General features: G+C 42.6%; 1 protein-coding gene across 1 annotated transcript in view; it reads right to left on the bottom strand.

Annotated features, from left to right (window-relative positions):
* EXOC4 (exocyst complex component 4) overlaps window positions 1-25,261 on the bottom strand; it is a 947,076-nt gene that overhangs the window by 390,036 nt on the left and 531,779 nt on the right. Inside the window, 2 exon segments of the mRNA XM_006861146.1 lie at window positions 7,170-7,206; window positions 22,657-22,677. Coding sequence (XP_006861208.1) covers window positions 7,170-7,206; window positions 22,657-22,677 — 58 coding nt within the window.

Here is a 25,261-nt window from a genome sequence, read left to right as displayed (position 1 = left end):
TGGTCAAACTTGTATTCCTGGGTTAGAATCACTTTATTCCTTCAATACAACTCCACTCTAAGCTGAACGGGCATTCCGGTTTGCTGTTTGATGGCAAATGTATACTTTTCCTGGAAGCTCCTAAACCTCTCATGTGGCAGGTGCTCTGGAAGCAGGCTCCTCAGCCACCCTTACAGCTGCTGCTGTTGTTGTTGTTGTTGTTGTAAGTGCCATCGAGTTGGTTCTAATCCATAGCAACCCTGTATAGGATTTTTCAGGAGTGACTGGTGAGCTTGAACCGCCGACCTTGTGGTTCAAACCAACTCTGCAGTCCAGCACATTAACCCGCAGCCCTACACCAGGACTCCACAGCTGCTGCTAAAACCCTGTAACTGACAGATGTGTGAATCATCGAGAAATGGTTAGTTTGAGTTTACAGAGGCAAGGAAGATTGTTACATATTTAAGAAAGATTTCCATTTGAAAAGGTTCAAAACTAAGTTTTCGCATTAAAAGCAAAATCTCAATCATCTACTAAGATTTGCTTTCACAACTCTTCTTTCTCCAATAATTGGAGAAAACCTCAGCATTGCTATATGTTAGAGACAGGGATTAAATGAGGATAGCACAAAGAGTATGTTAAGCAGGAGTGAGCTCTAAGAGAGACTAAAAGCATCAGCTATTGAACAGAAGTACAGCCAGAATGTTCTTGAGAAGTGAGGATGGCAAAACTTCATCTCACATACTTTGGACATGTGATTAGAAGGGGCCAGTCCCATCATGCTTGGGAAAGTAGCTCAGTGACAACAAGGAAGACTTTCAAGGGGATACATCAGCCAATGGCTGCAAGGATAGGCTCAAACATAGGAACGACTGTGTGAATGGCACGGGACCAGGCAGTGTTTTGTTCTGTTGTACACAGAGTAGCTACGAGTTGAAAATTAACCACAATAATTGTGCAAAAAGATTAACAGTGAGAGTCTTTCAAAAACCAAAAGTTATGATTATAGCTAACTTTCATCTATATGTTACTGAACAAAACTGATCTCAAGGTAGGAACTGGTTTTATGAGTTTTAGATGTAACATCTCCACGCAACACCTACTCTATAAGGGAATACTTCCTTTCCACAGATAAGAAACTAAGACACAGAGAGGTTCAACACTTGTTCTTAACATCTACCATAGGAAAGAGAAATGGATACGAATCTTGATACATGGTACACTGCCAACTCCTCAGTACAAAGTCTCAGCCACTTTGCCAAATTTTACATGTACACAGTTTAGAAATAGAAATACTGCTTAAAATATATAATTTCCCACTGAACATACAATGTCAGTTTCTTATATTAATGACGACACTCATATTCTACTACCAAACCATCTTGATGTGACATCTTTGGTGTAGGTAAAGGGCAGAACATTTGCTTTCTGAGGCCAGGTCTATAGTTTCTTGTGATACTTCCATACACTTCAAACTGACTAGTGTATACTCATGTTTTTCATATATAAAAGGTCTGGGGTATTTCATTTTTAAAGGGACTGATAGTAGAAAGTCCTTGATGACAAAGACCATATCTGCCACTTCGTAGCTTACTTTAAAAATGTATGGTATAGGACACAATGGCAGGCACCAGAGTAAGTCCAATTAACTTAATGTTGTTGTTGTTAAGTGCCATCGAGTCGGCTATGGGTTCCGACCCATAGCGATGCTGTATAGGGTTTCCGAGGAGCTGCTAATGAGCTTGAACCGCCGACCTTGCAGTTCAAACAGCTTTGCAGACTGGTGCATTAACCACACTAGTCAGTTACTTTTTTAAAAAGAGGCTGTATGAGCGTACAAACACCCATTCACCAAACTGCTTTACTCTCGAACAAGGGGACCTCACTTGATGCTTACAGGTCATTTTAAGACCAAATGCAACAATGAATACATGATGTGTAGAACTTATTGCTATTATTTGAGTAGACAACTCCACAACAAATACTCCCAAAGAGTTTCTGGTAAATTAGAAGCCAGCAGTTATTAGTACAAAAGACAAGGCCAGTTGATGTCATCATGTTCAATGGCATCATTCTACAAAATGTCTTTGTTACTCTGTTAGAAAAAGTCTATCCCCTACACTATGGTGGTTGTGGTTTTTTTAAGGTGACATCAAGTCAGTTCCAACTCACAACAACCCCACACACAATAGAACAAAACATTGTGTGGTACTGGCCATTTTGATTAAGTACACTGTTAACAAGAAACGGAAGAGGAATGGCATCACATTTATCGCCAAAAAGAGATTTCAAGATCTATCTTGAAGTACAATGCTGTCTCTGATAGGAAAATATCCATATGCCTTAGGAAGACCAGTTACTACACTATTATTCAAACTTACACACCAACCACCAAAGGCAGGGATGAGCAAATTGAAGAATTCTACCACTGGTAGCATAGTGGTTATGAGTTGGGCTGCTAACCCTAAGGTCAGCAGTTCAAAACTACCTGCCGGAGAAAGATCAGGCTTTCTGCTCCCATAAGGACTTACAGCCTTGGAAACCCTATACAAGGTCACTATGAGTCAGAACCGACTCCACGGCCCATCACCACCACCATAATCTTCAGTCTGAAATTAATCAAGATGCACTGATAATTCCTGGTGATTGGAGTGCAAAAGTTGGAAACAAAGAGGAAGGATCAGTACTAGGAAAATACAGCCTTGGTGATAAAAAAAAAAAAAATGACGCTGGGGATTGTTACAGTAGAATTTTGCAAAACCAACAATGTATTAATTGTAGATGCCTTTTTAAACAGCATGAAAGGTGAGACTATGCCCCATGACCCCACTATATGGAATACATAGGAATCAAATTGACTAAATGTGTGGGTCCAGATAATGGGGAAACTCAGTAAATCAGCCAAAACAAGGCTAGGAGCAGATTGTGGAACAGACCATCCATTACGCATATGCAAGTTCAGGCTGAAGCTGAAGAAAATCAAAACAAGCCCAGAAAAGTCCAAATATGGCCTTGAATATGGCCTTGAATATGGCCTTGACTATGGCCTTGAATATGGCCTTGAATATAGCCTTGAATATGGCCTTGAATATGGCCTTGACTATGGCCTTGAATATGGCCTTGAATATGGCCTTGAATATGGCCTTGAATACACCCCACCAGAGTTTAGAAACCACCTCAATAACAGATTTGATGCGTTAGACATTAATGAACGAAAACCAGAAGACAATGCATGATGGCAGGTGATTCATAAAAGGCATTGGAGGTAGGACTACTGGTTCTTGGTCCAAATAAACAATTTGCATTTGTTTTATACTTTAGAGTGTCCTTGTGGGTCTTAGGCTCTGTTTTGGTCTCCATCTGGGCTAGTTGGTTTTGTTCTCTCCCACAGCTATGGTAGCGTAATGGTTACGAATCGGGCTGCCAACCTGGAGGGCAGCAGTTCGAAACTACCAGTGGTCCCGTGGGAGAAAGATGAGGCATTCTGCTCCTGTAAAGATTTACAGCCTTGGAAACCCTGTGCAGGGTCACTATGAGTCGGAACCAACTCCACAGTTCTTAACAACAACAACAGTTACAAGCTGTCAAAACAAGCCAATACAATGAATGTATTCTATTATGAAAGAGTCCCAGTCGCACAACGGCTCCACACTCAGCTGCTAACAAAAACGTCAGAAATATGAACCCACCTAAGAGCTCTGTGGGAGAAAGACCTGATGATCTGCTTCTATGAGTAAGGACTACAGTCTAGGAAATCCCACGGGGCTGTTAAAGTCTGTCCTGTGGAAAGTCACTATGAGTAGGGACAGATTTAACAGCAACATTCTATATACCAGTATAAAAAAGAAGACTAGTCTATGGGTATATTCATTTCAGTTACTGGAAACCAAATCAAATAGAATGGAAATCACGACCCATGGTAAACCCTTCAATTCTGAAGCAGCTAGCTTACAACAGAGCTTCGAACCCGGTCAGTCAGGTTCGACCCCCTGCTGAGAAATCTGGTTTGAGCAATTCTGAGAAGGAAGCAGAAGTGACATTTTAACCAGATTCCCAGCTGATTCTTACCTATACATGCTTATCTTTAAGTAGACCTAACAATCACTAGGTGTAAACGTAAGAATCACCTGGGGATGTTGTTAAAATGGAAATTCTGTTTCAGTATATCTGGAGTGGAAAGGTAAAATCTCAGCAAGGTATTGAACCATAATGCATCAGTTCAAAAGCCCTGGAAAATACAATAGACAAGTTATAACAATTATTACTTAACAAAGGTCTAATATCAGGCTCTGTGAAAACGGTGTTCTTGAAACACCAAAAATCTGTCCAAAACACTCTATGCAAAATGGGTCAGGATGCTTGGTACAACTGGGCTTCCGTGCACAAGCCTAGTGTGATGTGGTCGGCAGATCAAGCAGAGCAGCAAGTTTTCAGCTTGTCTTCCATTAACCACACCCTCCAGTATAAAGCTCACTCTGTTAAAACAACGCTTTTGCCTTTTAAAATGTTGCCCTAAGCACTCTAGTGCTTGCCAGCAAAGCTAACCACAAAGGTAATGACGCTGTGCGTTTCATTTCTCCAGTCCTCGCGTCTGCCAGCATTATAAATGAATCATTAGCAGTATCAAATAGATTGCCATTGTTACTTGCTACTGCTGAGAAATCTCATTTCTTTCAAGACAGCAATAGGACACTTTGGATTTAATAACTGAAGGGAACAGAAGGCACGCAAAGTTCAAAGAATCTACAAGTATACTGGCCCAACTTCCTGGAATATTTGTCAATGAGCTCAAAACCGAATAGAGAATTTCATCACAAGGCCCTGGTTGGCAAAAGATGGAAACAACACAAGCATCTGTCAACAGTGATAGGTGAACAAAATGTGGTACATGTTGTATGTGGCACATACATACAATAAAATACTAGCCAGTCTTTAAGAAACATGAAGCCCTGGTATGTGCTACCACATGGCTGAATCTTGAAAATACTATGCTGAGTAAAAGAAGCCAGTTACAAAAGGACATATATTGTGTGATCCCATTAATATGGAAGTTACGTGTATTAGTGATTACGAGTGTGGAAAAGGGAAAAAGGGGGGTCATTGCTCAGAGGGCACTTTGTCATTGTTGCTGCTAAGTGCCATCGAGTTGGTTCCAACTCATAGCAATCCTGTTTGTATAGGGTTTCCAAGGAGCAGATGATGAGTTTGAAGCTCTGACCTTGCAGTCCAATGCTTTATCCACAGTGCCACCCCAGGACTCCTGGGCTTCTGTTACTGGAGGTAGAATACTGTGGAATTGGATAATGGTGATGACTGTCCAACTGAAGTAGTAATCAGTATCACTCTCAATTCAAAAGATGTTGAAGTGGCAGGTATTTTCTTACACATATTTTTTTTAATCACAATAAAACATTTTTTAATGGTCCAACAAGATAACCAATAAACATGGTCACTGGTTCAAAAACAATACAATAAGCCTCATCTTTGCTTTATATGATTGGAAAGGAAAGGTTACTTGTTGGGCTGGTCACCACAGAGTTGGCAGTTCAAACCCGCCAGGCATTCCTTGGAAATCTGATACAGGGTCGCAATGAGTTGGAACTCACTCAACGGCACTTAACAGCATACCAGATCCCAGCATTCACACACATCGGTCTGACACATCCATCTTCTAGTGTGCAAATGCTCCCTGGTCAGATGATACCCAAACAAATAGAAATAAACTTCTACCTCCATGCTAGATTTACTGTTGTGGTTGTTAAGTGCCATCGAGTCAATTCCAACCCATAGTGATCTTGTATAGGGTTTCCAAGGAGCATCTGGTGAGCTTGAACCACTGACCTTGCAGTTCAAACAGCTTTGCAGTCTGGCACATTAACCCACAGCACCACACCAGGACTCTGACTATGTTGGTAGGTGCTTATTATCAAGTGCCTAGAATTTCAGGCTAATTCTCTGTGGTCTGTGATAGTCAAACAGGAGTCACAGAGATGTTTAAGGGCAGTGAAAAGATTGATGCTAGGCCAGAAAATGAGAACATGATAGTATTGTGTAGGGCAGCGTGAAGACCACACAGGAGGCTGTTGCCCTTGTACATGCACAGCCAGAACTGGGTTAATGGCAATGGAAACATGAAAAGGTTAGAAAATGAAAGAGCAAGCCTTAGGATTAAATCTATGAAATTTAGATGCTAGTGACAAAAGGAAGATAAAAATTGAAGACACCAATTTAAGGTTTATGGTATTGGTTGCTGTTAAGTGTTGCCAAGTCACTTCGTCTTATAGCGACCATTTATGGGGCTTCCAAGGAGTAGTTGGTGGGTTTGAACGGCCAACCTTGTGGTTAGCCATCCAGTGCTTAGCCTATAGCACCACACCAGGTAGTTGAAAGAAACAGAAGAAAGAAAAAACCGTTCCAGCAAGATGATAAGCCCTTTGCTTGACATGCACACCAATGGCACACGCAGGGATGATGTCTAGGGTGAAGTAGATCAAGGAGGTTGTGGGTCTGGGGAGAGAATGCAGGATGGCACTGTATCAGTAGAGTGAGCCAGAAATACAATCACCGCTCCAGATCTACAGACTAGAAGGACTGACTACCTGTATGAATCACTGGGACAAAAGTGGTATTTAGGAGGAGGAAGACGAAAGAGGGCTCAGAATAGGACAGAGAGAGAACAGAACAATCATAAGATTGGAGAACAAATACTGTGCAGAGTTCCACATGCTTATGTCTGTGAGTACGGCCAAGAGGTGGGCACCTTGTTCAAAAGAACTAGCAGGTGGTGGGAGATAAACTTCAGGGTGAAAACCGCTTGGATTTAAACTGTTGCTGTTCTTAAAATGTTGATGAGTGTTCCAATTCATAGCCACCCTCTATAGGAGTAGCTATGGTGGGTTTGACCCGCTGACTTTGTGGTTAGCAGTCCAGTGCTTATCCTACAGTGCCACACCAGGACTCCAGCAGCTACTGGGTTGTTTATTATAGTGACCATTTAGATCAGTGGTTCTCAGCAGTGTAAGAACACCTGAGCCTTGGGGGAAGATTTTTAAAATGATCGACGGGGAGGCATATCATGGATCATTAAATCAGTTTGCTGGAGAGATGCCCAAGCATTAGTTGTTTGAAAGTCACCCAGATGATTTCAATGACAGCCAAGGTCAAGAACTACTTGCTCTGAAGACAATGACATCGCAGCAAGATATTCAATATCAGTAAAGTAGAGAACTCTTGGTGATGTCAAAGTGCTGTTGATTTGGTCCCTATACGGGATTTCCTAGGAGTGGCTGGTAGGCTTGAGCCACTGACCTTGTGGTTAGCAGTCCAGTGCTTATCATACAGTGCCACACCAGGACTCCAAAATAAAGACTAAGGGGCAGTAGGTAGACTCTTCATGACATCGGTGTAGGGAGGTGGGCAGGAAGGTTTCTTTAGGATAAGAAGAGAATGAGCATGCTTTATGGACAGAGAACTAAGCCTGTGGACAGAGGAAATGGACATTGTGCTGGGCGGGAGAGAGCAAAGGCTGGATTCGGGTGGATGGAGAATAATGGAAGATTTGGGAGAGGGTCTAATCCAAAGCACAATTCCTCATCTGTGTTTTGGGTGACATAGAAGAAAACATGTCCCAAACAAAAAGTACCACAGAAGAGAACTAAAGATGAAGGTAAACCAGGACAGTTGAGGTAGAGAGGGGCCATGCTAGAATGACTTTAACACGGTGTCAACTGGTAAATTCATTTGGGAGGATTTGGGGTTCTAAGAAGTGGAGGAGGACTAGACCAAACATCTAAAGGAAAAGAACCTATGTCCTCATTTCACTGAGGTGGGTGGGCAATCTTTCAGTACAGCTAATTTGCTTTCCTTTGGCCACAAAGATTAGAGGGGGCAGCTACAGAGCATGGGAGCAAATGGGATGCCTGTGGAAATCAGCTGGTGGAGGTTTCTTCTACACAAGGTCTCACGATGGGAAGGCAGAAACCAACTGCTTTGCCAAAAAGGAAACAGACTGCTGGAATCCAGGTTTCAACTGACATGCACACTGGGTCTAAGGAAAGGTGCAGGTCCGATGAAGAGTTCTAAGGTGAGGTGGCTTTAAATCAGTTGACTATGAATGAATTCTGCACTGAAGAAAGACTGAAAAAAGGTGTGGTTTGTAGTCCATTTAATCCTAAAATGTCAAAATGTTACAAGAAATCAATCAAGTAAAACTAGAATAACACAGAGTTCCGGGGTTTCTGGAAGGCGCTGAGAAACCGGAGGTCAAAACCCAAGTCTAATTTTCCCAATAAATGAAGTCTAACGGAAATTATCAGAGATCATCTAAAAGTTTCAACCTCACGTTGTTGGGGGAATAAAACGTGGAGAATTATCATGAAATAAGTGAACTTTAAAGATTCTATTTCCATTCTGCCAGGTCCTATTTAAATAAAATGGAAAACCAATTTATGACCCATCACCATCTCCCTGCTTAATGTGATAATGACTGCACAGGCTTAAAAGGTTTAATTTAAAATTCGGCCGAGGACTTGGGAAGTTCCCATCAATAATTTGAGTTTTTAAGTGTCACCGACTCTAACCTAGAACTGCTAACGGAAGCTGTCCCATGGACACAATGAAGTTATCCTACGGATAACAAACAACCTACCTGCGTAGATTTGATCGGCCAGGGGCTCTATGGTCTAGAGCCTGGGAAATGGTTTGCATAAAAATCCATATATTGAGTTGAGCAGAAATGAGTTACAGTCTGAGAAGTGAAAAAGTGTCAATTACAGAGTTGGCAAAATAGCCCTCTTAAAAAGTTGTTAACTTTGGTATTTTTTCAAAAAATTCTAAGAATTATATTTAAATATCATATTCCTTTGTCCCCAGTGGCATTTAGAGAAAAAGTAAAACAAACAAACAAACAAAAAAATAAAAATGGAGAAAAATCGTATTCCTTCCGGTAACTTATCATCTTGTTTGTTGTTGTGGTTGTGTGCCTTTGAGTTGGTTCTAGCTCATATCGATTCTATAGAGGGTTTCTGAGAGCAGCTGGTGGGTTTGAACTGCCAGACCTTGCAGTTACCAGTCCAGTGTTTACCCTTCAGTGCCACACTGGACAGGTACATTGGACTTGACTAAAAATGAATGAAGTGAAAGTTTGCATTTACAATGATATATTCATAATGCGTTTGGAAGAGAGGAACACTCCATCACTCATCCCGTAAAAGGTTCTGTTTAGGTCACTTGCATGGTACTATGGGGAATTGGAAGTGAAGCTGAAAGTGTCCCAGTGGAGAACCACAGATTTCTACAGAGAGGCGGCGGGACACAGCAGAACTAAGGAAAACAGACACCACAGACTTAGAAACTGGAAAGATTTCTCAACTTCATGGACAAAACTCTAATGAAGGTACTTTGACCAAGCAAGTGAAGGTTGTTGCTGTTAAGTGCCATGGAGACGGGTCCAACTCGTATCAATCCGGTATGGGGTTCCCAAAGCTGTAAATCTTCATACCAGCAGAAAACCCCATCTTACTCCCACAGAGCAGATGGAGGGCTCGAACAGCCCACACTGTGGTTTGCAGTCCAGTGCTTATCCTACAGAGCCAACACATTCCCATACCAGACGATATTCCGCTGCAATTCAAGTTTTCAGCAGCTAACCTTTCAGAAATGATCTGCCTTCTGCTTCCTAGTCTGTCTTAGTCTGGAAGCTCTGCTGAAAACGTGTCCCCCACAGGGGACCCTGCTGACATTTAAAATACCCGTGGCATAGCTTCCAGTGTCATAGCAACATCTAAGTCATCAAAGTCTGATAAGCTGGTGGTTTCAACAGGCTAAAGACAAACAAAGACAAAGACATCACCCTGGATGGGAAAGTCACCAAATCTTGCAAATAAAAAATAACAGTATTATGCTCCTGGTGGGGCTCTGTGGAATAAAGCACTGGACCTGTGACAGGGTCGGTAGGAGCCACAAGGTTGGTGGTTCAAATTCACCAGAGGCTGCTCATCAGAAACCCTCATACAGGGTTGCTGTGAGACAGAACTGACTGGACAGCTCTTACCAACACCAACACCATCATGTCAATGAGACCAAAGAGTCAACAGCAACTCCAAAGATGAGAGGAACCTTAGGGGCCAGTGAATTCATGTTAAAGGCAGAGAGACAATGCGAGAAGGACTATGGCAGGCAGTCCTTGTGGAACTCAAAGGGCAACCAATGTCACTGAACTGGACGTGCAGAAACGTGGACTGTGTGGTGTATATTCTACAGCGTGTGAGGACAATTCAAAAAGGATTGCTTACAAAATCATAGAACCTTTTATTATTAAAAATATGAAAATGTGAAGCTGCTGTTTCTCTACAGACCCTCATCTAGGTCTCTATACTTCTGAAGGCTGTGTTTCCATCTCTAGCCTTTCCCTGAAGAATTCGGCACTCTTCCATTTATATCACATTAAAACAGCAGTTTTGGCATCCTCAAGGGACTCAAGTTGTGTTTCTTTTATATATTATTTGTGTTTTGGGAACAAAAGTATTGGGGGCGGACTATTGAAGGAGAAGAGCTGGAGCAGAATGTGGGACCCTACCCAGAGAAGTGGGACCCTACCCAGAGAAGTGGCAATGCCACAGACGGAGGCAAAGATGAGGACATGGAGAGATGGAGCAGCTGAGGACTCTAGACTCATGGAGGGAGAGGGGATGTGTGCTGGCAGCCGGGGGAAAGGCTTGCAGGGTATGCCCTTTGGCTGTTTGAAACATTATAAAAACAACAACAACAGAGGGAATAGAAGCAAATACTGTTGAATGTTGAAGCATGCAGGGGATTGTAATCATTGCAATGAAATGATTACAATGTGAAAGTGATGTTCCCCCATGTAAACTATCACTCAATTCACAATAAAAAGTTAAAATTAAAAAAGTATTGGGCACAAGATCAGGACTCTTGTGGAGAAGTGGAAGTTTTCACAATGAAATTCACATAAGACAGCCCTTGCTACCCTTTAAGAATGAGCAGGTGCATTGTCAGAATGGAAAAAAAAAATTTCTCAGCGCAATTTTACTGGTCTTTTTTCCCCATTGGCAGTTTTCAATGTTCTTAAAAATGTCTTCATAAGCTCCCATGATTGTCCTCTGTCCTTCACGAAACTCTATCAAGATGGCCTCTTTGGAATTTCAAGAAAAAAATTGATCATAACCTCTAAGCTAACCTCTCTTGCCTTGAATTCATCTTTGGGGTCTTTCTGGACATCCTTAAAATGCTGGATCTATCTGAAAACTCGTGTTTAATGTGTAGCATTCCGAAAACTTTTGCAAAAGCATCAGTGATTTGGGAAGATGTCTGCTTGAGTTTTGTTAAAAATTTGATACTAGCTTAGATCTTAAAATTATATCATTTTCCATGACACAAACATCCTTTTAAAATTATTATTTTAAAGCACCCTAGTGAACCTTCAGAGAATGAGTATTCTGGAACACTTAGTTGTGCTCATGAGGAACCTGTACATAGACCAAGATGCAGTTGTTTGCACAGAACAAGGGAACACTGAATGGTTTAAAACTAGGCGAGATGTGTGTCAGGGTTGTATTCTTTCACAAAACTCATCCAGTCTCAATGGTGAGCAAAGACGGGCAGTGTTTCATTCTGTTGCGCAGAGGGTCGCTGTAAGTTGGAACAGATTCATCGACATCTAACAATGAGTCCTGGTGTGGCGCTGTGGGTTAATGAGCTGGACTGCAAAGTTGGTTTGAACCACAAGGTCAGAGGTTCAAGCTCACCAGCCACTTCTGGACGCTATGGGTCAGAACCAACTCAACAGCGCTTAACAACAATAACAACAACAACTAGATACACACAAACACACAGTCTCATGGACATATGTATATAACATATATACACGGCGTGGCAAGCTATAAAATAACAATGTTTGCTTGAACTCAAGGAGTCCTGGTGTGGCGCTGTAGAATAAACACTGAAGCACAGGTTAGTTTGAACCATAAGGTCAGCAGTTCAAACCCACTATCTCCGATCACATTGATACTGACGCTGTTTATGTGTCATGTGACATGTCACCCAGGTGACAGGCTCTGGCATCAGACAGACCATGGTGTCAAGTTCCAGATTCACTGCTAAGAAGGTTCATGATTGCACAGTTTGACTATTCTAAACTCAGTGTCTCAGAGAGAAAATGAAAGTACTAATAGATATTCACATGGAGTCCTGGTGTGGCGCTGTGGGTTAAAGCACCAGACTGCAAAGCCGTTTGAACTGCAAGGTCGGTGGTTCAAGCTCATCAGCTGCTCCTCAAAAACCCTATGCAGGGTCGCTATGGGTCGGAACCAACTCGACGGCACTTAACAACAACAACAATATACATTCACAAAACTGAAAGGAGGATTGAGCGGAAGGATGCACAGAGAGCACTTACTTAGCACAATGACCTGGACAAAGAAGCCATTCTTGGTGTTGGTACTGACTAACTAAGAAAGACATGCATGATAGACTAGAAGAAACCTGCATCCTGTTCCCAGTGAACAAGGTGGAAGCCACAGAGAGCTACATGGCATGAAGGAAGGAAAGTTTACGCTGAATATCAATCCAGCCATTTTCCAAGGGTGGACAGACAGTTTTAACTCAGCTCTGACAAGGAAAGGTACTCTTAGGTTTTCCTGCTTAAAACAGTTTTTAAGCTCAGTGTTACCCAAAAAAAGCTGCCTTCAGTAAACACTGCAGGACACCATCTCTGGGAAGTTGAGAGGAAAATGTTCCCAGTGCATGCTGTCTCCGAAACAAGCCTGGCAAGACAACTGTCAAGCAGAGACTTACTTTCTGGAAAGAGAAAAGTCACAAAATCATTAACTGGGGGTTTAGCATAAGCCCACCACCACCCCCGTAACCTCCCCTCTCCCCACCTAATGCAGTTCCATAAGTTGTTAACACAATGTCATCGTAAGGTCTCATGAAAAATTACAAGTGCTGACTTGAGTGTCAGCTTCTTGCTCATTGATGCTCTGATGATGAACAGGAAAAGTGGCATTTGGGGACACAGGAAGAATCAGGTATCTGTGTACTGTTCTCAAATTAGGAATGTAAAATTAAAAAAAATTAAAAGAAGAAATTAATCCATAATTAACTTAAGGCACAAAAGTGAATGCCTTGCTTTTCAATGCAAATCATTTTAAAACCAATATGTGCAAAAATGTCTTCTAGACTGGCTGTGACACTGAATCACCAGGGCTTTCTTCTGCAGAGCCACTGGGTGGGTTTGAAGTGCCAGGTTTTCACTTAGTAGCCAATGCTTAACCAACGCACTACACCAGGGCACTCGCTGTCCCCTCTGCCCCAAATATTTGTATGACTCATTTCCTTACTTCTTTGACCGCTGCTCAAATATCACTTTGAAAAAGAGATCTCTCTGAACAGCCTTTTATCCCCACTTGAAACTATCAGTATTTATCACCAATTAACCTATTATATGATTCACTCATAAAACAGCCAAGGAACCCTATGACTGTCCAATAGACTCCAATTAACAGTGGCCTGTGGGACAGAGTCCAACTGTCCCATCGGATTTCCAAGGCCACAGATTTTTATGGAAGTTGACTGCCACACTTTTCTCCCAAGAAACAGCGCATAGGTTCCGTCCCCTGGTCTGTCAGTTAGCAGCTGAGTGCTTTATCCTAGAGTGTAAGCACCAAAAATAGGGACTGCAGTGTGTACAGCTCAGTATTTGCTGAAAGAGGGAACGGATGTATGGATGTATGGATGTATGGATGACGGATGGCTGGCTGGCTGGATGGATGGTTGGATTGAAGGATGGACGGACACTGCAGAGAAGGCAAATGCCACCGGACTCCAACGCAACTGAGACACAAGACGATCTGCTTTGCAACATGCCTATAAGTTTGTCTTTGACTTCGCAAGTCTAGTCTGACCGACAGATCTTACAGTTAACTTTGGTGTTGTTACCATCGACTTGGCTCCAACTCCTAACAACCCTGTAAAGAGTATCTGAGACTTTAAAAAATAATAATAATAGCCTGCGTGGGAGCAGAAAGTGTCATCTTTTTCAGCTCACTTTAGAGCAGCTGAAAAAGTAAGCAAAAGATTCCCAACAGTTCCAATAGGCCTCTAGGCCTCCAAGTAGCCACGTAAAGGCTATCAGTCTGGAAAAAAAAAAAACCCAGATCTGACCACGGCACGCAAAACCGCAGACCAAACCAACCACTGCCAAATGAAACCTGCCATTGCCAAATGTGCCAGCCTGGGGTTGGCAGTCAACCTGGAGGATGGGATTTTCTGCTGTCACAGAACTCAACAACGTTCATGACCAGCAATCACATGCAAGCTGGTCCTGGCTCCTCACTTCTCATTTTGGCTACGTCACTATGGAAAACAACCCTAGCAATCCTTCTTTACTAATTCTGTCTTAGTTTTCTGGAGTCCTGGTGTGGCACTGTCAGATAAGCACTGGACTAGTAACCAAGAGGCAACCATATACAGGGTCACTATGAGTCAGAACCAATTCCATGGCACTTTAACAGCAGGGGCTAGGAGTCTGAACTCAGAGTACACGCTGTCGGAGAAAGCTCTCTCAGTGGCCTCTTGGGGGAAACCTTGCCTCTTCTAGCATTCCTTGAGTCCCTGGCTAGCTTCTCATGGCATCTGTTACTGGTATTGTTAGGAGCCCTCAAATGGGCTCCAACTTAGAGAGACACTAAGGAAACCCTACCTGGACTGTTTCATCATCACAATTGTTGTATTTGAGCCCACTGTTGCAGCCATCTCATTAGGGGTCTCACTAGTTTTTTGTTAACCCTCTACTTTACCAAATATGATGTCCTTCTCCAGGGCCTGGTCCTTCCTGATAACATGCCAATAGTATGTGCGACTAAGCTTCACCATGCCTAATTCCAAAGAGCATTCTGGCTGTACTTCTACCAAGAGAGATTTGTTGGTTCTGTCAGTCCATGGTACTTTCTATATTCTTCACCAACACTGTAATTCAAATGCATCAATTCTACTCCAATCTTCCTTATTCACTGCATATATTGTTGTCGTTTTAGGTGCCACTGAGTTGGTACAAATGCATAATGACCTCAAGCACAACAGAAGGCAACACTGCCCTGTCCAGTGCCAGTCTCACGATTTTTGTTACATTTGAACCCATCACTGTTGCCACCGTGTCAGTCCGTCTCATGGGTGGTCTTCCTGTTTCTAGCTGACCCTCCTGTTGGAGGTCCTTCTCCAGGGACTGGTCCCTCCTGACTATATGTCCGAAGCATGAGATATGAAATTTTGCCATTCTGACTTCTAAGGAGCATTCTGGATGTACTTCTTCCAACACAGGTTTGTTTGTTCTTTTGGCAGGTCATGGTACTTTTAATAACACCATAACTCAAATGCATAAATTCTTCAAAGGTCTTGCTTATTCATTGTCCAACTTTTACATGCATATGAGGCTCTGAAAATAATACAGCTGGGGTTTGCTCTTGAACAATTTAAAGAGGTCTTGTGCAGCAGATTTGCCTAATGTGATACTTCATTGACTGCTGCTTCCAAGAGTGTTGATCCAAGCAAAATGAACTCTTTGACAACTTCAATCTTTTCTCTGTTTTTATGGATGTTGTTTATTGGACCCGTGGTGAGAATTTTTGTTTTCTTACATTGAGATGCAACCCATACCAAAGACTGTGCTCTTTGATCTTCATCAGTATTTTAAGTCCTCTTCACTTTCAGCAAGCAAAGTTGTATCATCTTTATATCACAGGTTGTTAATGACTCTTCCTCCAAGCCTGACACCAAATTCTTCATAAAATCCAGCTTCTTGGATTATTTGCTCAGCATACAGAATGAAAAAGTATGATGAAAGAATACAACTCTGGCGCACACCTTTCTTAATTTTAAGCCATTCACTGTTGCCTTGTTCTGTTCAAACAACTGCCTCTTGGTCTATGTACATGTTCCTCAGAAGCACAATCAAGTGTTCTGGAATACTCAATGCACAATGTTGTCCACAGCTTGTCATGATCCATACATTGAAAAGCCTTTGCATAGTCAATAAATCAGGTTAACATCTTTCCGGTATTCTCTGCTTTTAGTCAAGATTCATCTGATGTCAGAAATGAGATCCCTTGTTCCACATCCTTGTATGAATCCAGCTTGAACCTCTGGCAGTTCCCCGTCAACATGCTGTTGCTGTTGTTTTTAAATTATCTTTAGCAAAATTTTACTTGTGTGCGATATTAATGATACTGCCTGATGATTTCTGCATTCTGTTGGGTCACCTCTCTTTGGAATGTACACAGGTATGGACCTCTTTCAATCAGTTGGCCAGGGAGCTGATTGAATTTCTTCCAAATTTCTTGACACAGATGAGTGAGTGCCTCCAGTGCTGCATCATATTGTTGAAATATTTCAATTTGCATTCTATTAATCCCAGAGCATTTTTGTTTGCCAGTGTCTTCAGTGCACCTTGCAATTCTTGTTCAGTATCATTGATTCTTGATCATATGCTATTTCTGGAAATTGTTGAGATTAAACTCTGTGTATTACTTCCATTTTCTATAGATGCTTTCTGCATCATTCAATGTTTTGCCCATAGAATCCTTCAATATTTCAAGTCAAGGCTTGAATTTTTTCTTCAATTCTTCTAGAAGAACAGGCTGAACATGTTCTTCTCTTTTGGTTCTCTAACTCCAGGTCTTTGTACATTTCATCTTAATATTTGGTTTTGTCTTCTTGAGCTGCAGTTGGTTGAAAATACCATGGCTTGACTCAAGCACACCATAGTGCTCCAAGTGACATCTTTGCAGTTTAACACTTACAGAGATCTTTTGCAGCAGATTTGCCCAATACAGTATGTCATCTGATTTCTTGACTGCACCTAACTTTAGTGGTGATTGTGTATCTGAGTAAAATTAAGTCTTTGACAACATCCGTCTTTTTTCATTTATCATGATGCTTGTTTATGGGTCTGGTGGGGAGGATTTGTACTTTTGTTACATCGTCATCTATCTACACCACTGTGTTCCTGTCTCTGTGTCTCTGTTGTCCCTGGTGCCACTGAGAAGTCCTTACACTGAGCTGACAGCCACAGGGTGGCAGTTCAAAGCCACCAGCCCCTCTCAGAAGCGCTATACCTGACAGTACACAATAAGAACACACTGAACAGGCCACATTGACACAACAAAGAAGAACTTATTTCCAAATGGGATTCTTCCTTAGGTACAGAGTAAGGGTTTACAACACCTATCTGGGGGGGGAGGGGTTCTGATAATGGAGCTATGGGTTAATGCCCTGGACTGCAAAGTCGATTTGAACCAAAAGGTCAGTGGTTCAAGCTCACCAGCTGCTCCTAGGAAACCCTATACAGGGTTGTTATGGGTTGCTATGGGCTGGAACAGCACTTAACAACAACTACATTTGGGGGTGAAGGTGGGGGGAGTATACATTCAACCCATAATAGCTCTATCAGGTACAACAGCTTCTCAGTGACCTGTTTTCACCAGAATCAACCCCACCTGGGATTTAAAGAAGGCCTGTAGAGAGGGGGAAGGGTGGGGAACGGCCAATCAGCAGCAGCTGCAGCACAGCTGGCTCTGAGAGGAACCTCCTGGCCTCCCCTGACTCTTGTCCTTTATAGCACTTCCATTTCTACAGAGAACCCCAAACCAGCCACCTTAATCAGCCACAGATGAGCGGCACAAAGAGCTTCCCTCAACTGAGAGCTTTCATCTGTAAATCAGGGAGGTATGAATTCGGAAACAAGTAAATAATTTATGATTATTAATGTAAATGGAGGCATAATATTTGCCTTATAAATAATTCCCCTAAAGAAAGAACTTTTTTTTTTTTTTATTCTCTGAGGGATATGAATAAAAGCAGACCTGCAAGACAATTGCTGACCTATAGGAAGAGGTTAAGAGCAGTTTAAATAATGAAGGCAGGAGGAGAATTCTGGCTGACAAATTTATTTTTCCTGCTACTGCATCCATATAGCAATAATCCAATCTGAGAAAGGGAATTTATGTGGAAAGGCCATAACTCAAAGGCTGCTTGTTTCAAAATGCAACAATTTAGGGCGGTTTGGAATAGTGATATTATATACCACTTTGCATTTTGAAAGGCAGTGAAATTTTACATTGATTTTCACAGAAGACACTTAAATGAACACTCCAGTAAAAATTAATGGATTATTTTCCCTTTCGTGATGGCCTTTAAAAGGCCTAGAATTCCAGCTGAAGTGCTTAACCACTATTACCCTGCCTCCTGTCGCAGCTGTATTATAAAAACCTAAGGTTTCAACAATGCCACAGATAGAAACATGTTACTGACCAAAGCAGAATACAACAGGGTCCCTCCCACTTCGGGAAGGATGCATTTCATCCTCAACATTCCCAGTCTGCAGAATCTTGAGTTGTTCTATAGGGAGGAAGAAGTTAGCATTATTCTCTGATTTTCTCCGGAACCCTAGATGAAATTCAAGGCAACAGGAATTTAATGAATCCAGGTCAAATAGGTGAGTACGTGTGGCAGGAGAAAACTGGGTTTCTCTGAAGTTTTAAGTCTTAAACTCTGCACATTGAAGTCCACTGTTGATAGATTTCCAACATGTCCTTAAAATGACAGAATCATCTAGAGACTTCCAAGTTCTAAATGAGATAGGAGAGAAGACTGAAGTAGCAAGCAATGAGAAACAAACCTGCCCTCTACTCTGGGAGAAACACAGCCAATCAAACTGCCTAGCTTTACTTCTGACGGTCCCTAATGGGCCAGCACATATATGCAGTTGCCACTGAATATCTCCCTTTGATTTCTTTACTTTAAAATCTGTATGTTCAGTCTCAACTCTGTCAGGAATTATGAAGATTTTATTGTCCTTTAAGGGAGTCTTCCAGGCTCATGGCTGCTAGCAGAAGAAACGATATTCCTAAATCAAAGACAAAGGACAGTGTGTTGTTCTCAGCAACAGGAGTAGCCAGAATATCAATTTCTTGCACTGGTTCTGAGTCCCAATTCCAGAAACTGAACTAATGAATGAAGGGCAGTGATAACTGTCAGGAAACCCAAGCCTTTCGTGACAGGCTGCAAACAAACCTACCCAACCTTTGTCCTGGAGGGAGAAGTACTGGTCTTGACGCCAAAGAGCAAACAAACCAGCCCTGGACTACTGCCTTACAAGGCTACTCCTTGACTAGCTGGCCCACAACAAAAGGGTCCCAGTGCCTCTTTTCACAAGATGCACAGAGAACCGTCTCCCAGCAAGTTCCTTCCTACAAATCTGTCCCCCCACCCCCACCCTGTGGGGGGGGGGTGCAAAGAGAACCTTAACTTCCTGGGAGGTTCGAAAGAAGACCTGGGGCTCTGATGGACCACAAAGGTCCAGAACCTTACTCCATCTTGGCAGCAAGCATCATATCATACCTGCACTTGTCTTTCTCGAAAGGCACCCTAGTGTTGCAGTGGGTGAAGCACCGGGCTGCTAACCAAACCAACGCGGTTCAAATCCACCAGCTGTGCCTCAGGAGAGCGATGAGGCCGTCTGCTTTAGTGAAAATTTACAGTCTTGGAAAGCCTACAAGGTAGTTCTACACAGTCCTAGGAGTCAGAATGGACTTGACTGCAGTAGGTTTGGTTTTGGATTTTGTCTTTCTCTAAAACTTACAAGACTCTTTATCTAACAATGGTAAAATGTGGTCTCCAATATGGCTAAGTAAAAATATTAGGAATAGGAACAAGACCTCTTCACTTCCAAATTTATCATTCTTTCTACCATATCACACAGCTTCCCAATTAAAACAGACTCTGTAGCTTCTTATTATTAATAGTTCCAATGATCAGCTGTGATTTCTGGTTCTTTCTCCAGAGGATCATATATGAACACCCACACAGGCAGCACTCAAAAACAGTCAGCTTGGTGATGTTTCAAAGTATTTTTCTTTATAATAAGCTCCTAGGAGTATGGAAAATAGCACACCACAAGGTGATGTCATTGCTGATAAATGTGCAAAATGAGGGTGTTTTTCTTAATCATAATGAAAACATGGAAATAAAGCTTTACGTTTTTCCCATCTTTACCCCAAACCAAGGCCAAACCATTAATTTTGTGATAGGAAAGATGAGTGCTCTGAAATTCAAGTTCTCCATTTCCCCCTTAATTGGATACAAGTAGTAAATGCTAGAGCAAGACCACGAGAACCAAGAGGAACAGAGCAAGAATGCCATGAAAGACCACTGTTAGCTACACACAGACTTCAGGAAAACTGAAGGTAAACCTCCTATTTAATGCTAAGAAGTTCTGTTTTAGCCCTAGAGAATTTATTCTTAAAATTATCAGATAAATCTCAGCCATTAATAACAATCTATCGTTCTTGCCAAAAGTATTCATCAGAGAACACGGAAGTCAAGCCACAATCTCCAGCTCTCCATGCCTGTGGGGAATGCTCATTTCCTACGTCTGCAAGTGGTCTCCACTCATCTACCGTGGCAATACGACTGCTCACCCAACAGCTGGGCTACCACAAGTATCCATCAACAAGATATGTAACACAAACACATGTGGTCTTAACAATGATAAGCAGCCATCTAACGTGTAAGTCTTGGTGTCTGGATGAGAGAAGAGTGATGAAAATCGGTAATACATGGAAATAATCCACCCAATAGTCTAACGGACCATGTGAACATTAGTCTTCAAACTCTGAGACTAGAAGGCCTAGATGAAGCCCAGCTACCTAAAATCATGGAAGAAATCAGGCTTACTGGTGGGAGAGAGACTACTAGAGCCTCCAAGACTACGGTCCTGGATCATACTTCATGCCTGGAATGAACTCACTCCTGAGGCTCAATTCTTAGCCAAACAATAAATAGGTCTAAGGGGGGAGCACTAAAACTAGGGAGGTATGCACACCTTAGAAGGATCAAGCAACTGAGATCCAAAGGGCAGTACCGACCTAAGGACAAAATGCAGGAGGGTTGGAAAAGGGAGAGGGATGGAAGGAAACAGAAACCCCAGGGAGGAAGCGGTGCCGCATTAGGGAACTGTAGTCAACTAGAGGGGGAACAATGTGCACGAACTGCTGGATGTAAAACTGATATCTATTATGGAGTCCTGGCATAGTGCTGCTCACCAGGACTCCAGAGTTGACCATCAGTCCTACTTGACGCACCTAACAACAACAACAAGTTTGTAAACCTTCACCCAATTCACAATGTTGTTGTTAGGTAATGTTGAGTCAGTTCCGACCCCTAGCGACCCTGTATAGGGTTTCCAAAGAGCAGCGGGTAAGCTTGAACTACCGACCTTGAGGTTCAAACAGACTTTGCAGTCCAGCGCATTAACGCACAGTGTCACACCAGGGCTCCTAATTCACAATAAGAAGTCAAAAAAGAAAAAGAAAAAAATATTACAACTTTTTCTTTTAAAAGTTCTTTTCCTCTTTATACTTGAATTAGAACTGTGTAGGGGGTGCAAATTCTACCACACTGTCAGAAAGTTCTAGCTTTATGACTTGGGAGACCCCAACCAATAACAACTTCATTTGTTTTAACATGAATAAGAAAATAAAGTATCTCACAAATAAGATCCCATCGTGGTGGTCATCATGGCTACTTGGCATGAGGGGGCCTGTTCCTTTCAGTCTCACAGCTGGATGGTTCGGAGGTAACGCCCATGGAACAACATCACCCTCCAGTTCAGCACCGCACATACAGTTACCTAACTACAGTATTTCTGTGTTAAGTCGCAGCCTAGTCTCTCCTGGCAACACAGGTGCCACTCGCATTTTTACGGAAATGAAGACACAACACGATAATCAGACGTGATAATCTGCAGTGAGTGGCCTCAGGCCTCTCGACTAGAGCATTGTCTTTTCCTGAGCTGTGAACCCACTGCTGTTGAGGAGAATGGCCCCACAGGGTTTCCAAAGCTGTGAATCTTAATGGAAGTAAACTGTCACCCTCTTTGTCCTGCGGAGCAGCTGGTGAGTTAAAACTGTCAATATTTCAGTTAGCAGCTGAGAGCTTAAATGCTGCACCACCAAGACTCCTTTGATAAGGTCTATGGTGTTGTTGTTGTTGTTGTTGTTAGGTGCCATCGAGTTGGTACTGACTCATAGCGACCCTGTGCACAATAAAACGAAGCACTGCCTGGTCCTGCGCCAACCTCACAATCACGGCTACGTCTCAGCCCACTGATGCTACTACCACTGTGCCAGTCCGTCTCGTTTAGTATAAAGGTCTAAACTAAAACACAAAACAAAATCTGTTGCTATTGAGTTGATTCCAACCCCCAGCGGAAGCTCTACGATGGAGTCGAGCAGGTCCCTAGGGTTTCTAAGGCAGGTAATCTTAATGGAAGTAGACTGCTTCATCTGTCTCCCCCCAAACTGTCAACCTTTTGGGTAGCAGCCCAACACTTAACGCACTGTGCCACCAGGGATCTTTCTGTACTTACTGATGTTATTTCGGAAGTATACCATGTATTTAAAAAATTATGAGAGGCTAAGGTGTGCCCTGAGTTAGGCATTGGGGAACAGAGACAGGGTCCTTCCCTTAAGAGGGCCACGGGCCAGTAGTTAACGATGGTAGGGGCAACCATCCTAAATTATAATCAATCACAATCCCATGGAATAAGTGGCGATAGCAATTCTGAACTGCACTCAAGCCACCCATTCATTCATTCATCCCTACTTCGTGGAGAGGGGCTCGTTTCTATGAAACACTTTCCTAGAGAGATGAAGAAGACACTGAAAACTTCTATAAAACTTTGGCTTACTACAATAAAGCATAATTATGCTCCTTGAAAAGGTACTGTGTTGCTTCGAAGTTTCTCCCAATTCAATTTCGTGAGAAGATATCATTAAAATCTACTTTAAAGCAAATTCTTTGGAGAGTAAGATTTTTATATTATTTTACAGTAAAACCTTCAAAAGCCGAAACATGTAAGGTTTCAGAGGTGTCAGAAAAGAAAAAAATTCACTTTTTTAAAAAAACTAAAACAATATTAATAGTAAGACGGCGCCCAGAAAAACAGGGCAGTTCCATACAGTTTCCACTGTTGACTGTTTTATTTGCCACCATGTTTCATTAAAGCTAATTTTATGACCTTTTAAAACTCTTTGTTTTTACAGTGCTAACCCTCCAACAGTACACACAATGAACAGTGACAGACAGACCAAAGCCTGTGGCCGCAATGTAATAAGCATTGGATCGGAAGGAATGAAGGACTAAATGGAGGTCAAAGTTCAAATAACTCAAACCCACAGCTTTCTGGAAAATAAATGACTTCTGTCCAAACGGTCAGGCTGTGTTCAGTTCCTTCACCCTTTGATCCACCTGGAATTCACAGGAGCACAATTCCAAAAATACCACAACATGTCTTGACTTGACAAGACAATCTGAGTGGTTCCAAAATGCCTGCAAGATGACTCTTCAGTTTTGCATTTAGGGCTCTCCGTAGACCCAGTCCTAAGCTCCCAGAGTGAGCCATCATCTCTCAAGGCAAGACAGAATGACCCCCCTCCACTGCATGGGCTTGCCCCCAAAGTTCTAGCTATCCCTTCTCTTTCCTTTATCAGTTAATGTCCACTCAACACTTACCCCATAAAGAAATGCAAATTTCACTGAATCCTCACTACAACCTTAGGAAGAATGAACTACCATCATCTCATTCTGACACTTCAGAATATTGAGACAAAGAGAGAGCAAGGGCCTGAGATCACAAAGCCAGTTGGTGAGGAAGCAGGAATGTAATGCAACGCGCATGACTAGGAGACTAGCAGAGGGTGGGCCCAGTGCTGCCTGGAAACAGCCTAGCTGGAGCAGGTGCTTACCTTTCTGCAAGAAGGGACCACCCCCTAACCCCCCATGCAGACTTCTACAATTCTGGCAACTCCATCTCTGGTAACGTAGTGGTTACTAATCTCATGGTCAGCAGTTGGAAACTACCAGCTGTTCTGCAGGAGAAAGATGAGGCTTTCTGCTCCCATAAAGATTTACAGCCTCGGAAACCCTGCACAGGGTCGCTATGAGTTGGAACCGACTCCATGGCACATAACAACAACAACAGCAACATCCCCTCAGAAGGGAAAGTGCCTTTCTATGGTTTCAGGTGTTCAGACACCTGGCAGCTGATATTCTCAAACATCTCTTGTAGGCAGCTGGATCCCGAATCGAATTTGGTCCTAAGCAAACCAGGAGCCTACAAGGTCAGTGGTTCAAACCCACATGCTGCTGCACAGGAAACCTTACACAAGGTCGCTATGAGTCGGAACTGACTCGACAGCACTTCACAACAACAAGCAGCCAGGTAACCCCCGTGACAGGTTACTGTCCCCTTCCTGTCGTGTGTACTACAGGCGATACAACTCACACTCCAGCATGCCTCTCTGTGTGATGACAGAGAGCAGATGTCTCTGTGTGGTGTGAACAGTTAAGCACGAGGTTATTAGCCAGAGAGTTGGCCTTTTAAACTCACCCCGAGGCACCTTGGAAGTAAGGCTTGGCAATCTACTGCTGAAAGGAAACAACCTCATTCTCCGATGGAGCAGTTCTACTGTGTACACACCGGGACACCAGGAGTTGGAATCCTCTTGATGACAACCAACAACAACAAGCCTTCTTCTCCCTGGCTGGCTCAGTCTTGTAAAGTCTCCCTTCCCCATTTACACCTTTTCCTGTAATGGGAACTTCAGAAAGACCTAGATGGAATCTACCGGAAGTGCCAACCGCCACCTCAGAGGCCAATCACAGCAGTGCCTTTGGGCATGAACCTCCATATGGGACTCCCAGCTCCCCTCATTGAAGGACGGTCTTTTGGCCTCTGAACTACAGTACAACTTTGGTGTCTATGATATATCATCTTACAACATTTTCCCTAAAATATGTATTCGGAATCAGCGGCACTGTAAGATTCCCAAGGGCAGGGAAGGAGCTCTCTGAATTTAGATCCTTCACCAGGCCCTGTGTGTGTGCCCTGGATACAACAGGCATTTCACGTGTTATCTGCTGGCTGTGTGTCCATGTGTGTGAATGTATTTCACTCTTCACAAGGCCATACTGCACCTACTCATTAGGTACATGGAGGATCTATGGGTAAACTGACCAGAAGGTGATGAAGGGAATGACAGCAGAGAGATCATGATGACATTTTGTAAGACCAACAACCTATTTATTAGAAATATTTTTTAAAAAACAAAAATGATGACTTTACATGTAGACACCTGGTGTGGCACTATAAGATTAACATTGGATTGCTAACCTCCAGGTCAGTGGTTCAAATCCTAGGAAACCCTAT

This window comes from Chrysochloris asiatica, unplaced genomic scaffold (genome assembly GCF_000296735.1).
Source record: "Chrysochloris asiatica unplaced genomic scaffold, ChrAsi1.0 scaffold00041, whole genome shotgun sequence".
NCBI lineage: Eukaryota > Metazoa > Chordata > Mammalia > Afrosoricida > Chrysochloridae > Chrysochloris > Chrysochloris asiatica.
The sequence above is the reverse complement of the archived record's forward strand: the minus strand, read 5'-3'. Positions and strand labels throughout refer to the sequence as shown.